The 15151-nt window shown below is 34.4% G+C and overlaps 1 protein-coding gene across 4 annotated transcripts in view; it reads right to left on the bottom strand.

Moving 5' to 3' along the window:
* Positions 1-15151, bottom strand: part of Zasp66 (PDZ_signaling and DUF4749 domain-containing protein Zasp66) — a 67422-nt gene that overhangs the window by 37916 nt on the left and 14355 nt on the right. For all 4 annotated transcript variants that reach the window (XM_088267647.1, XM_088267645.1, XM_088267644.1 and 1 more), the window contains 3 exons: positions 9169-9317; positions 2548-2661; positions 1207-1456 (listed from right to left, as the gene is read on the bottom strand). In XM_088267647.1, the coding sequence (XP_088123773.1) occupies positions 1207-1456; positions 2548-2661; positions 9169-9317 (513 nt within the window). The remainder of the gene's footprint in view (positions 1-1206; positions 1457-2547; positions 2662-9168; positions 9318-15151) is intronic.

The raw sequence follows: 15151 nt of genomic DNA on the forward strand, positions 1-15151 counted from the left end.
AAGACAGGTCGTGAGTTACATGACACACGCAGGTCTCGAGAGTGAGCTATGACATAGAAGGAGGTCACAATGGACCTAATATTATCGCAGTGACATAAGGGATGCAATATTTATTGATCTCCTACTTATATGTCGTGGGTATACTGGCGAAAAACATTAACTATAAAATCCCCGTTTGAATAATCCCGGTTATTTAAAAGCTTTTAGCCTGAATAAAATACCCGCTATTAAACATAATGTTAAATTTACTTGTAAACCACATACACATGATATTACATATGCTACAAAGTATATTTTTCTACAACATTTTGAGTGTGTCCAAATACTTGTTCACAAAATCTGGATTATCTCCAATTACAGGAGTTATTTTCATATTACATATGTATTTTTTGACATGTTGTAAATAAATTATCTGGTCAAATTATAAGCTATATAATAAAAATGAAAATGGTATTTTCTGGCGCTTCTCATGTGTGTGATTATAATCCAGGATTCGGATCTCACATACTAATATAAGAGTTTCTGCTTAGTAAAAAGCTTCTTTACATCTCACCAATAGATGTCTCTAGTGAAGTTCTAGTGATTCAAGAACAAGGTTTCTAAATTGGTTCATATATATATATAGAACTTCCAAGAATTTGAGTAGTGTGGTTGTCAATAATGGGTAGAATTGGTGAATGTTACACGTGTGTAAAGTGATCACTTAAACCAGCCTATGACGGTCGTCAGCCCCGTAAATGCCCAGACTTCCATATTCTTCTTCATCTTTGATGAGATGTCAAAAATTGTATGTATTTTTCTAGTTTATAGAACGTTGAAAACTTTACAATACTGCATCATTAAGTCAAAATTTAATATTTCGAGATATTGATACATTACAAAAATTGAATTTACTTTTGAAACCACATATATATGACAGTTCAAACTACTTATTGTATTTTTCTAGTTTATAAAATAAAATAAAAACTTTAAAATGTGCATCATTAAGTAAAAAATGGGATATTTTTTCACAGAAAATATAAACAAGAAATGCAACTTTCATTTTAAAAATGCAGATAATACACCTAAATACACCGGGCAGACCACCAAAGAGATGGGTCGATAGCTGGAAATCGACATCGCAGGAGGCTAATCCCTCTTAAAAACAGGCCGCAAGGCCTACAATAAGAAGAAGAAGAAGAAGATTTAAAAAAAAGGTTGGCATACCTGATTGACGATGCATTCTCCTTCATCGGGCCACTCCTCGCGGTAGCCCATTGGGGAGAACAGCATGGGGCTCCGGCGGCCGAGCGAGGCGCCCTGGTAGGGCGAGTGCGCCCCCGGCGCCGGCGAGTAGGCTCCCAGGCACGCAGAAGGCGCGCGGGGGTTCTCGGGCGGGAAGACGGTGTGCGGCAGGGACGCCGCAGGCGAGTAGGCGCCGCCGTACCCGCCCGGACTGCACGGGGCGGGCGAGTAGCTGGAAACGAAAATGTGAGCTTTTAATATCAAAACAATAATGGCAAGAGACCTCCAGACCGATCGGCGAGCAGCAGCAGCAGATCGCCTTCTCGCCTCCCAACTAAGCATACTTTTCTTTTTTAGCTTAGGTTAAGTTGAAATATGTAAGACTAATCTAATATTAAGATGTTTTGTAATTAACATTTATGTTTTAATAATTTATTAAGCATGTATTATAACGTCCTCTTAACACGTGTATTTCTTTTAGTAGTGTAGTGTTGTGCAGTGCTGTTTATAATATCATAAGTGTAGTGCATATTGAAAGCTGTCCCACCGCATGCCCAGATCTGATACAGAAGCATCTAGGCTTCCTGACAGATCTGCTCTTGCTAAGCATTTTTTTTGTTGAACTTTTGAAGTTGCGAAATTTATTGAAAATGTGAAACAATATAAAATTGTATCCCGATTTTACTGTGAATTTACATTTAAAAGCTTTCAATATACCTGTCACTGCCAATCTAAATAAATACAAGATTGTAAGTCCATCAACAAATTTTCTAGAAGTACCCCAGTGTATGCAGTGAAAGGGATAAGTATTTAGTTCAATTAGTCAGCTAGATTCGATTCCGACTCGACGTTGGCCGGTACACAGACGCCCACAACCCCGACCAGTACAGCAGACAGACACGGAACAGTGCAAAGACAGTATAAGTGAAGTGCAGTGCAATGTATGATGTCATAAGTGCAGTGCAGTGTATAGTGAAGTGTTATGGGTAAAATGTAAAGTGATAACTTAAACAAGCCAATGACGGTCGTACGCCCTGTAAATGTCTAGACTTCCATATCCTTCTTCATTTATGTTTAGAAAAAAATTATGTAAAAAATGGCTCCTAATTGGAGACAATCCAGATTTGTGAACGAGTATTTGGACACACTCAAAATGTTTTAAATTTAAATAGATGAAATTCATAATATTACTTTTGTGTTTATTAATGTGGTTTATACTAATTATGTATTTGGTAAAATAAAAATAAATAGATAAATAAATAAATAAAGACACATATAAGAAGAAAAAGGTGTAGAGATTAATTGTTTGAGATGAAAAATTACCTGTAGGGTGTGGTAGCCACGGGGATGTAGGGCGGAGGAAGGGGGGAATGCTGCATAGATGACCCACAGCGAGAAGATCCGTTGCTCATTCCAAGAGCTTTGTTTGTCGCATCTCTGAAATATCGAAACAAAAAAATTAAAACATGAGCATCCTTCTTTTTATTCTTCCTTCTTATAGATGCTCGGATCTGTCTGTTCCGTTATCCGTCTCTTTTGACGTAGACTGCCAGCTGTCACGCCATCGCTTTGGAGGTCTTCTAGGTCTTCCAACTCTTAACACAACCACGACACAGAAAGATAACAACACAGTGCAGCACATCACATAAACAAAACATCCTTATGATGAATCACCTTTCATCAAACATTATCATTTAGAAATCACAAGTACAATGTCCGATCCGTATTAAAAAATGATTAAAAGGACAGCCAAAAGAATGCCAAGCGCTGTTTTCATATTTTCTTTTTTTTGACAAACCTATTGCAACCCTGACAGACTATGGAAAAAACAACCCTAGCTTCTTTTTCTTCTTCTTAATTCTTATAGATCCGAGGATCTGTCTGTTATCCATCTCTTGTTATGTCTCTTGTTATGCTTTGGAGGTCTTCCAGGTGGTCTTCTTCCGTCTGGGTTCTCATGAAGGGCAATTCTGGCCAGTCTATTTTCTTGCATTCTATTGACGTGGGTATTCCAGAATCGTCTTCGCTGTCTTCCCCATCTGACTATATTCTCCGTACTACATAATTTTCCGAACTTCCATGTTCCTTATTCGGTTAGCGTGTTTCTGGTTATGGACCTCAAAGTCCTCATTTCTGAAGTTCTAAGAAGAGATTTGGTTCTCCCTATGTGGCAATCGGTATTTCACATTCTTACTTTGCTGTCAATATTCATGGGCGTATTCAAGATCCTGGGTACCTATCCGATATCGGATACGTGATAGTTTATAAGGAACTCTCACGAGAGGTGGTATTATACATGATAAAACTAATGAAGGTCATTGATACCATAAACCAAGCTAGGGCACAAAATGGCAAACCCTCTTCTGGTGGAACGGAAGGCCTGTTGACGACAGTCAACACTCCGGCTTCTCCTGAGGAGTTTTAAGTAGTTTTCTCCCAGGAATGAGCAAATGCTGTCAAATTCCTGATTACCCCACACTAAATTATCCCTCCTGTTACCAACACAGATTAAAATATATTTTTTTTTAGCTGGAAGAAACAAAAATCTACTTGATGATCTATAAAGCTTGTAGATAATAAGTAACGTAAATAAATAAGTTCCTGAATGGCTTACGCTAGATTATCCCTCCTGTTCCCAACAAAGATTAAAATCAAATAAAAAATTAGCTGGAAAAAACAAAAATCCACTTAATGATGATCTATAAATGAGCAAGGTAATAAATGCAACTCCCAATTAAAAAAAATTATCGAATATATAGAAATACGTTACTTAAACACTGATTTGGTATACATACATGGTAAGGAGCAGAAATGCCATTGCAAAACACCCATCACATACGAGCGGTATGAAGAGGTGACGATACAATACTGGTGAATGGTACATAGTAAATATGTAATTAAAGTCTTCAGGATAATAGCATTACCATCATATGTACGTGCGCAGTCCGTATGAAGCAATTCAATTCAATTTTAAACTCACCGGGCAGTCCATTCTCATACCTTGCGGCAACGCTGTGCGTGACTGAGGACCTAATGGGGACAGGACATTCGTTCAAGGCTCTGTCAGGCATTAGGTGCATATTTGGCGAAATGAACATGCCGAACTAATTACAAATTTTGTTTTAGCACGTTTTGGCGATCATTGAATATTGTGCAACGCATTAAAAATAGTGATACGCCTCCGTGGTGTAATGGTCAGCACGCTCGGCTACCGTACTGGAGGTCCCGGGTTCGATTCTTAAGGGTAGGAGTAAATAAATATAAGTGATTTTTTCACTATAATATTTATTCAATATTACCCTGGACTGGTGCCTGAAGTTGAGGGCTGATCACTTTTCCTTCATGTGTTAACAATCAAGATAACACTGCGTTTTATGATGCAGTGCCCTATGCACCACCGGGTGTAGATGAGACTTTGAATGAATGAATGAAAACAATGGTACGTCATTTATATACACCCATATTTTTTATCGATTTTTCATTAAGACTGAGATTTTAAACGTTCAAATTAGAACGCGATCGGCCGCTCTAGGGGCTAGACGTCTTTCCGCGCTATTTTTTTTATAACCGACAAAAATCCAGTCAAACACAAAAAATTAAAAACGTCCTGTAAACATTATACATGCTTAAATTCAAGTAATAATTTTAGCGGCCATGAAAATATCTTATGGAATTTTGCTTGCGTTTTGTATTGTTTATTTATATCTAAATACAGTGTTAATATTAAGAAAAAATGATTAATTAAAAATTGTTTTTATTTAACGGACTTTCAGTTTTAACGTCCAAGTGACTCCAAATCTAGTTACGACTTGTGGAACATAGCTTATCGTGGGCCCTACTTAAATACCCTTCCCGCACAAAATGTGTTGAAGAAATGTATTACGTGTCACTAAAAAAAAAGAAGTCTCTTTTTTGGAGAGGCTCAGCGCAACTAAAAGTACCGTAAAGTGGGTATACTTTGCACCATGGGTGATACTTTGCACCACCTTCTGTAAAGAAATTGTAAAGCTGGTCATCTCTGATACATGTCATTTTTCATTCTACTTTCTATTGTTTCTGATAGATGGCACTTCAATCTACTTTTTAGTTTACAGAAGTAATAGTCGGTCGCTATTGCTTCAATGTGTTTTTCCTGTCCGAACGTAAAGAAAGTTTTCTGTCTGAAAATTGTGTCCGAAAAAATCCAGTGGAATCAGTATACTGAAACTAGTTACAACAAGTGAGTGGTCTCTAAATCGTAGGTAGATAGGCCCTGCTTTTCTCAAATGCTGTATTATTTAGTTACGTTGTCAAGTTTATGTAAAAATAATATTTTTTTAAGAACTGACTTGTATTGACCACATTTGGGGTAACATTGCACCAAGTGCAAAGTATCCACAAAAGGCCATAGTTAATTAATTTGATGAAAAGTCTTAAAAAGGCTAGTACAACTTGACATGTTTGCTAAATATCTATTGGTTTTGTGTACTTACTTAATTCCTGATGGTATATTTTTTTCAAAAATGTCAAGAACACACAAACAGCGGCCTTATGCCAGACGATACTGCGATTTTACACCGAAGAGAGTGGAGCAGTGTTTGGAGGCCATTCGAAATGGTACAATCAGTCAAAGAAAGGCTAAAGAAATTTTCAAAATCCCCAGAAGGACGATTAACTATAAGCTCAAAGGTCAGCACACAAAACCTGTGGGAAAACCTCCGATATGTGACAAGGGCGAAGAGCAATCCTTCGTAAACTGCATAGTAGACATGAGTGAGTACGGTTTCCCAGTGAGTGTTTTTAACATTCGCTACATTCTAATAGCCTATTTGGATAGATTTGGCAGAAGAGTACGAATATTAAAGAACAACGTACCAGGCTCTGAATGGATAAGATCATTTTTGTAAAGACATAAAACCTTGACTGTTGCTAAAACTAGTCAGTTGCTTAATCGGTTGCCATTAAAAGCGTATGACGATGACGTGCGCCAGAGTTTTCAACAGTTTTTGGAAGAAAACAGATTCAACCCAAAGAATTCAGTCTTAAAACGCAGGAAAACGATACTGATAGAACCAGGTAAGAGCATTGCTCACGATCCAAATGTCGAAATGAACGTTGACGAGACACAAATGCTACCTGAACCAACTACATCAATGATCCCACCTTCCGCATCGAAACTTCCAGCATATCTATCATTAACTGATTATAGTTCACACGGAAGCTTTGAGGAAGAGGGAGAAGAACAAAAACGATGACTGAAACCAGTTATCGTATTTGTTCTTCCGTTTCATTAGGACCAGTAAAAAAGAAGGTGGGAAAATATGTCGTATTTCATTATGAAGGAAAAAAAATTCCGGGACAGATTTTGGAAATAAAGAAAGACAGAGCTGTTAAATCCATGCAGGAGAGTCTCAAATCGTGGAAGTGGCCGATGAAGGATGACTTTCTTCAATATTCTTGGAAGGATGTAGCGGGTTCCATAAAAGAACCGAAAATGCAATCCAAAAGAGGTTTCTTTACCGTCCCGGAACTTGAACATATTTAGACCTAATTTAATTTTAATTCCTATTACCTATGTAGTACGATATGTTTTAATATCCACCTTTTATTTTATATAATTTTAAACCTTCAGTATTGAAAAAAAAAACATTTTTGTTAGATTTTTCAATATTTTTTTAAAAAATTTTCTATCAAGTGTCTTATTTTTCCATAATTATACAATATTATAATCTGCATTTAGTGAACTGTGAGCCAAAACCCTTCATAAGGTGCAACAAAACTTGTAGGATAGCCTTTACTTTGTATAAATTTGGATTCTAGTACGAAAAGTGTAGAGAAAATATCATGGTGCAAAGTTGTACTTTACCCCGGGATACTTTGCACCAAAATATAAATATTAAAAAAAAATACAGGCAAAATAGATAAAAATTTAAAAACGTATCAGACATGTTACAGGTATATGTGTTATTACATTGCAATAGTTGAAACCTCAGAAAAAGTAAAAAACCTGATCGGAATAGACAATTTTTTGAAAAAATGCAGTATTTTGGTGCAATGTAAACCCACTTTACGGTATAAGATTGTTTTAAGTAGAAATTGTTTTAAATTGTTTAAAAAATGTAACCATTTTAATTAAATTAAAAAAATATATGTATCGTAGTCATACAGGAGAAAGTGACCAAGTGCATTTTTTACAAAAACGTGATTTTCGATTATTTGATATTTTACAAGCTTAAAATTCCCTGAAAAAATCCCAAATCGATTTTAAACTTGAAAGTATAAAATATGGATATTGTTAAAAATGACCAACTGCATTGATATTTATTTTCTTGACTTAAATGGCCCTCCTGAAAATTTTACGTTTTGTCAGTTGGTCACACTCTCCTGTACGACTACGATAAATTTAAATAGGGATATTTTTTTGGAAAATATTTAACAGGACAAAATGCATGGAGTCATGCAAGTCTTTGAGTCCTTACGGTGAAACTAGCTCGTCGCGGAAGGTCGGTGTCCTAGACCGGCCTACGAAGGAACCTCGATACAGATGCTTGTGTGATACGCCCCTGGCAAAAATACATTCTTTAGAGCATCATACAGTAAACCCCCCTATAGCGTTCAGATAGGTACCGCGTTATCGGAGCGATGTTATGAAGGATTAATGTTTTAAAATGAGTAATTAAAAATTCAAATACATCATTGTGTCGGGTTGTGGTCCCGTGGTTAGTGTTGCGGACTCTTAAGTCAGAGTTTCTCGGTTCGAACGCACTCTACCTCAATTTGATACCTATTTCTAATAATGAGCCGTTTAGGCTCACAGAAATAGTATGAGATTAAAATATTTGTGTAAATAATAAAAACACAAATATTCTTTTATTTTTATCTAAAACCCCATATGAATTTCTCTCCGATAACGCGGTACCTTTATCAACGTTCTAGGGGAGTTTACTGTAATTTCGCTGCAATCAATGATTTTTCTCCTCCCATCGATATCTCAACACAGATGAAAGAGAATATGGAATATTTTTAATGTGTAAATACACATAAAATGGTCAAATAACAAGTTTACATTATAAATGAAAATCAGGTTTACAGGCGTTTTCCAGTATGTAAAATAATAATTTGGAGCTCGCATGCAAATAACAGGGTCTCTGCTAAAAAAAAGCTTTATAAGTCCAATCATAGGTGGCTGTGGTGAACTCAATCATAGAACGTCATGAGACTGATCATATATGTATGACTTTCAAAAATTTTTGTGGTGTGGTTGTCAATCATAGGTAGAATGGTGAATACTACACGCGAGTAAAGTGATCACTTAACTAGCCTTTGATAGGTCATAAGCCCTGTAAATATTAGGTATTCCATATTCTTCTTCATCTATGTTGAGATGTCAAAAAATAATATATAGAAGTCTGGGCATTTACGGGCCTGGACATTTATGACCTAGTGTCATAGGCTGGTTAAAGTTATCACTTTACACACGTGTAACATTCGCCATTCTACCCATGATTGACAATCACACTACTCAAAATTTTGGAAGTCAGACATACATATAATATATGATCAATTTCATGACGTTTCATGATTGAGTTCACAACAGCTATCTATGATTGTAATTAGAAAGCTTTTGTTTAGCAGATACGTTTTTCTTCTTCTTTTTAAAAATTATTTTGCAATTCATAAAATATTATAATTACAGGTACAAAAAAATATGATATATTAATACAAAAATAGATCCACAAAGGCATGGCCTGTGTGTGGGTATACTTTAGGTTATAATAAATATATTTGAGGTTTTAATAAAAGGGCCGTAAGCCCTGTGAATACCCGGATATCCATTTTCTTCTTCATCTATGTTGAAAGCAGTCAAAAATGTAAAATAACTTCCAAGTGGAGACACCCAGATTTGTGAACAAGTATTTGAACACACTCGAAATGTTGAATTGAATAATAAGGGGAGGTGATCACCGCTGAATGGCGATTTTGATGTTGGTGCCAGCGTTCCTGAACAGATTCTGGGCATCTTCATGGCGAAGATCCCTTGCGTCGAAGTCACCAATCTTGGTGATAATGTCTCCGCGGAGCAATTCCCTCTGCGCAGGAGTACCAGGATTCACCTGGAAAATGTACAAAAAATATTTAAAACATTTAAATAAACGTGGTTTATTACTTTCAATTTTTCATAGATGTGGAAAAAGATAGATGAATGATAGAATGATAGATGAAAGAAAGATGAATGATAGATGTAATTATAGTAGACTGAATGTAGTCTACTTTCATCCTATGTATATATCCGAATATTCATAATTCGGTACTGTACATTGGGAGTATGCATTGATTCGTGCGTTTTTTTTCGAAAATTTAGGCTTTATTCTGAAAAAAATGGTCATACATTCAATTTTTAAAGTATTGTCCATAGGAAGCTACGACATTTGCCCATTTTCCGGCAGTTTACGGATTCCATCCTAAAAGAACTTCACCGGCTTGGTGGCTAAGAACATATCGAGCCAATTTTTAGCCAACCTTGATTCCAGCCAACCGACTGAGTTCGTTCTAAGTCTTAATTTTACCGATTATACTTATCTCAGTCTTACATTATTTTGTTATCATCTTATTTTTTAGACTGATTCTGAAATTCGGATCAATTGGACATAAATTTATTGCATTTTCATTTCAAAATTATTTTAAGAGAATATGTCTGACGCATGCCTATAAGCGAGCTAAGAAAGTGTTTCCAGAGATTTCTTTTCGCCTGAAGTCTATAAAATTTATTTATAGCTGTACACATGATTCAAATTGTAAGTTTACATAAAAATTCTTCGTAAATTTAAATAATGAGAACGAAAAAGTATAATTGAATGAAATTTTACTGTTAATATCAAAATATACAAAACTTGTGTGCGACCCATCGTGACATATGGGATCGAAAGCAGAGCAGACACCGTAGTCACAAAAAACGCACTAAGAGTGTCAGTAATGAAGACTCTAAGAAGCATATCTGGCAAGATTCTACGAGATAGAATAAGAGATAACAGGACAAGGGAAATATGCGAGATCGCAGATGTCGTTAGGTGGGAAAGGCAACGAAGTAGACAATGGTATGCGCATGTGAGGAAAATGGAATCATCCAGACTCCCCAGCATTGTACTCTATAGCCAATCCCAAGGTATACCACCAAAGAGATAGATCGACATGGCAGGAGGCTGATCCCTCTTAAAAACAGGCCACAAGGCCTACACCAAGTAGAAGAAAAAGAAGAATATTACTATGACTTATTATATCTGACACTAGAATATTTACCCTACAGATAATATGTCAATATTGTAGGTGTTACAACATGGGATGAAATATCTATATTTTTTTCTGAAGGAAGATGGAAGTCTGGGTTTGAGTCTTAACTCTCAATTGATGATACAACAATCGGTCATAATTCTAAACCTAAGAACTAAAAATAAGCTTGTCAAAGAAATCCGCCAGCATTGTATATATACAAGTACCAAAATTAATGCTATGTGGATGTTCAATAATGACCAGAATGGTGAACGTTCCACAAGGGTAAAAAGTGAACACTCAAGCCAGCCGAATGCCAGGACGTAAGCCCTGGGATGCTCATATTTCCATCTTTCTTCATAAATGAAACGATAGATGTTTCTTTTCAAGTTAATATAAATAGTAACTTTGATCATTTTTATGTTCACTTTGTGTAATACCACCCTCATCAGTTATTATACAATGCGAACGATAAGGGGAGTTACATTTTCGACATCTCAACATAGAGAAGCAAATTATGGAAGTCTGGGCATTTACAGGGCTTACGACCAGTCATAAGCTGGTTGACTTTACACACGTCCAACTTCACCATTCTACCCATAATTTACCACCAATTTTGGAACCCCCATATGTCATTTATCTCATGACACTGTACATGTAAGTTCACTAGAGCTATCCATAGTTGGATTGAGAAAGTTTTTATACAGTAGAGACCCTATTATATGGATATATTCAATATCCTAACTGGATTATTTACTGGTAAACGCCTGAAAACATGATTTTTTTATGTAGCTTATAATTTCAACCAGATTATTTTATTAACAACATTTTCGAGTATGTCAAAATACTTGTGCACAAATCTGGGATTTTGGTTATTTTAACACTTCAAAAGCTATGTTGAGATGTCAGAAATGTTTTTAAAAAATAACTCCTAATTGGAAATACCATAATTTGTCTTTTTATTAATTTTAATTGGAAATACCATAATTTGTCATAATTTTTTTTTTTGAGTATTTGGACCCACCAAAATGTTGTGATCAAAATCGTTAACTATGTTATATTCATATTACTTTTTGACATCTCATCGATGATGAAGAAGAATATGGAAGTCTGGGCATTTACGGGGCTGACGACCGTCATAGGCTGGTTCAAGCAATCACTTTACACACGTGTAAATTCACCAATTCTACCCATTATTGACAACCACACTACTCAAAATCTTGGAAGTATATTCATATTATTGATTAAATCGGGCACTGGATAATTCACTCAATGGGTGAGGCGTCCTTGAGGTAGTATTTTACGAAAATGGCTCTACATAAATTATTCAAATTTATTAATATATATTATGTCCATTTTAAGGGTTTATTTAGGTTAGATTTTGATTACGTTCCGTTTGCATCACACACACACCCGATATTTTGTCATTTGTGTAATATTCAGATGTCGGAAAATTCGTGAATATTTTCAGCCTAGTAGCGAAGGAACAATACTATTTTTTTCATTCATACATTCTTTAAAATAATAATTAACATTGGTTGGCGTGTTGCCATAAACGTAATACCTTTCAACTGCTTATCAGCATAATTTTAATCGGTTTGTTTTCTTCGCCCAGCTACCTTAGTTTTAAATATATATATATATATATATATATATATATATATATATATATATATATATATATATATATATATATATATATATATATATATATATATATATATATATATATATATATATATATATATATATATTATTTTGATTTCTCCACAGCGGCTTTGTCGTTTGGGCCCTCTTATTTGAGGTCTTCCCACGCTTATTAATTTTAAATGACTCGTTTCAGTCATTTCAGTTGATTAAAATATATACGTAGAATATATGCATTTTTTTTAAAATTTACATCCTTTGTCGTTTCCTCCGATAACGCAGTACCGATCTCATAGTTGTAGGGGGATTCACTGTATTTTAAATCGATTCATCATTTTTTATTCATTATTTTTAATATATACAAAACGCGAATCCATGCATGGGCCACAAATATCCTCGCATAATATCAGCGGACGGAAATTAATTGGCCGGCTATCAGCAAATTGCAACATGGCGAATGTCGGCCGATAGACGAATGAAATAGAAATAGAGCCGGCTCGCGGCGGTCCATTATGTTGTTTAGACTTTGAGCATTGACGGCAGGCATAGAGATTTATCTCGCCTTGTAGCTCGTGGAGTACGCGCGGTATGCAGGGTGGCGCAAAATGAATCACTAACTAAACTAACAAACCATCACACCGCTTCCCGCAGGGTTAGTCAGAGAGAATAGAATTGCACACCTCTCTGACCTTTTTTTTTTTTAAATTTTTTGCATTACGTGACATAAATTCAAATGCAAATATATATATATATATATATATATATATATATATATATATATATATATATATATATATATATATATATATATATATATATATATATATATATATATATATATATATATATATATATATATATATATATATATAAATACAAAAAAAGATCCCACAAAGGCATGGCCTGTGTGTGGGTATACAATATAATTTAGCCAAAGTAAAGGGTATAAGGGTATGGGTATTATAAGTAGAACTAGAATAGTGTTAATATAAAATACAATAAATACTTGACTTTCAGAAAACAAAAATTATTTATTTTTTTAAAAATTAAGTTTTTAATAAAATTAAAAACTTAAAAACATGACAAAAATTATGACACACATTCTTGTCCTTGGAAACATTCTTCGCCACTTCCACGTTCATGCATCTCCTGATACATACCCGCCGATTGTTTCAACTCCTAACCTGACCACTTTAAAGTATTTGGCATACTTGATGCTGACAAGTTTTTCTCGGTCTTCCTCTGCTCCTTTTTCCAATTACATTCGCCTCATATTTTTTTTACCTTTCTTTCCTAACTCATTCGTTCTACATGTCCAAACCATCTCAACACACCATTCTTAATTTTATCGATAATGTTTGTCTCAGTTTTGCATTCCTTCCTTATCGAAATGAATTGAATCGTAAAATCGATATATTTATAATCGATATATAAAATGATAATCGATATCGTAAAATATTTTTTTCCGAGTGACTCTGAAATCTCGCTACTGTTTATGCAACACCGCTTATCATGACCCTACTCAGGCTTAAACTTTTTAAGTTTTATAGCCTATGCCTACTCGTGAGTGGATTTACTCTTTATGTTTAAAGTTGCTCTAATTTCATGTAATTCATGAGTGAAAATTCTGACCAAAAACACTCGCTGTTTATTGATTTATATTTATACAATTAATATAATGTAATTAATTTGATTTTAGATCTGGGAATGCGGTGGGGAAGCTTTCAATGGACCTTTACAATTTTTTTTGTTAAGTGAAAAAGATGATTGTTGGGTAATATATCCTAAATTAAACAAGGTTATTGGATTGAATTCTACTTTTATTTACATATACATGATAATATATATGATTCAATATGGAATTCTAGCAACAGTCTGTTCCAGTAAATATGATATCCGTCAAGTGGCTGCCGAAATTGTTGATACACATTTGCTCCTGTTTTTATCAATCATTCTGTAAAGTGACATAGACAGCTGCAGTATATAGAGATTGATAAAAACAGGCAAAAATATGTTTCAATACTGGCGGCAGCCACTTGATGGATATTATCTTTTTCACAGTACAGAAAAAATGTTAAAAGTCCAAATAATGATTTGTATCATTCGAAATCATTTTTCAAAATTGAGTATAAAAGTTATGAAAAAACAAAACTGTATGATTAATTATCCGCCGTTCAAATTTTTTTTTATAAACTGGAATTATCTTGTTTACAAACATCAAATATGATTGACGTACGACGCCATTTGCAGAAATTATAGCATCATTATTTGATACTAGCTACAAAACATCAATGTTGATACCAGCTTTCCGTTGTGTACTACCAGTTTACCTTCCATGGACATATTATTATTTGTATTCACTCTATCCAAAGCACCATTATTATACTTTTGAAATTTACTGTACTCAAAATGCCTTTTATTCAATTTTTATATAATTATTTTGTTAAAAAAATTGCTGAAAAAATACTAAATAAATAAATAATTATATCAATTGTATTCATATTAATTAATAAATATCGATTGTTTAGCCAAGAATTTTCACTCATGAATTACATGAAATTATAGTAACTTAAAACATAAAGAGTAAAGCCACTCACGAGTAGTGATTAATTTTGCACCACCCTGTTATATATCCGAACTGATAATAATAAGACTAAAGCATTGCGATCCCTGGTAACAAAGTCGGACTGTGTTGACGCAAGAAGCATTATTTGAGTCGTTATTGAATGCGTCATAAAAATAATATACAAAATTAAAAAAACGACTTATCTAACTAAGAGTTTTTACCTGTCATTAGCCGACAAATACCTAAATTTGCATATTTTTCTTCATATACATATCGCTCACTCCTTTCAAGAACGTCATAAATCAAAAAACTTGATTTTTCAGGAGAACGTTTTTAAAGTTTATAAATATAGTGTAATGTATTAAAAATAAATATCAAGCCACTTATTGAACTTTTTACTGTGCAACAGAGCTTTTTAGGTAAAACCTGAAGGTTTTTTCTCCATTTAAAAAATATTCCGTGTATTTA

Source organism: Brachycentrus maculatus, unplaced genomic scaffold, assembly GCF_059751285.1.
Source record: "Brachycentrus maculatus isolate JH-2025_06_01 unplaced genomic scaffold, ASM5975128v1 h1tg000301l, whole genome shotgun sequence".
Taxonomy (NCBI): domain Eukaryota; kingdom Metazoa; phylum Arthropoda; class Insecta; order Trichoptera; family Brachycentridae; genus Brachycentrus; species Brachycentrus maculatus.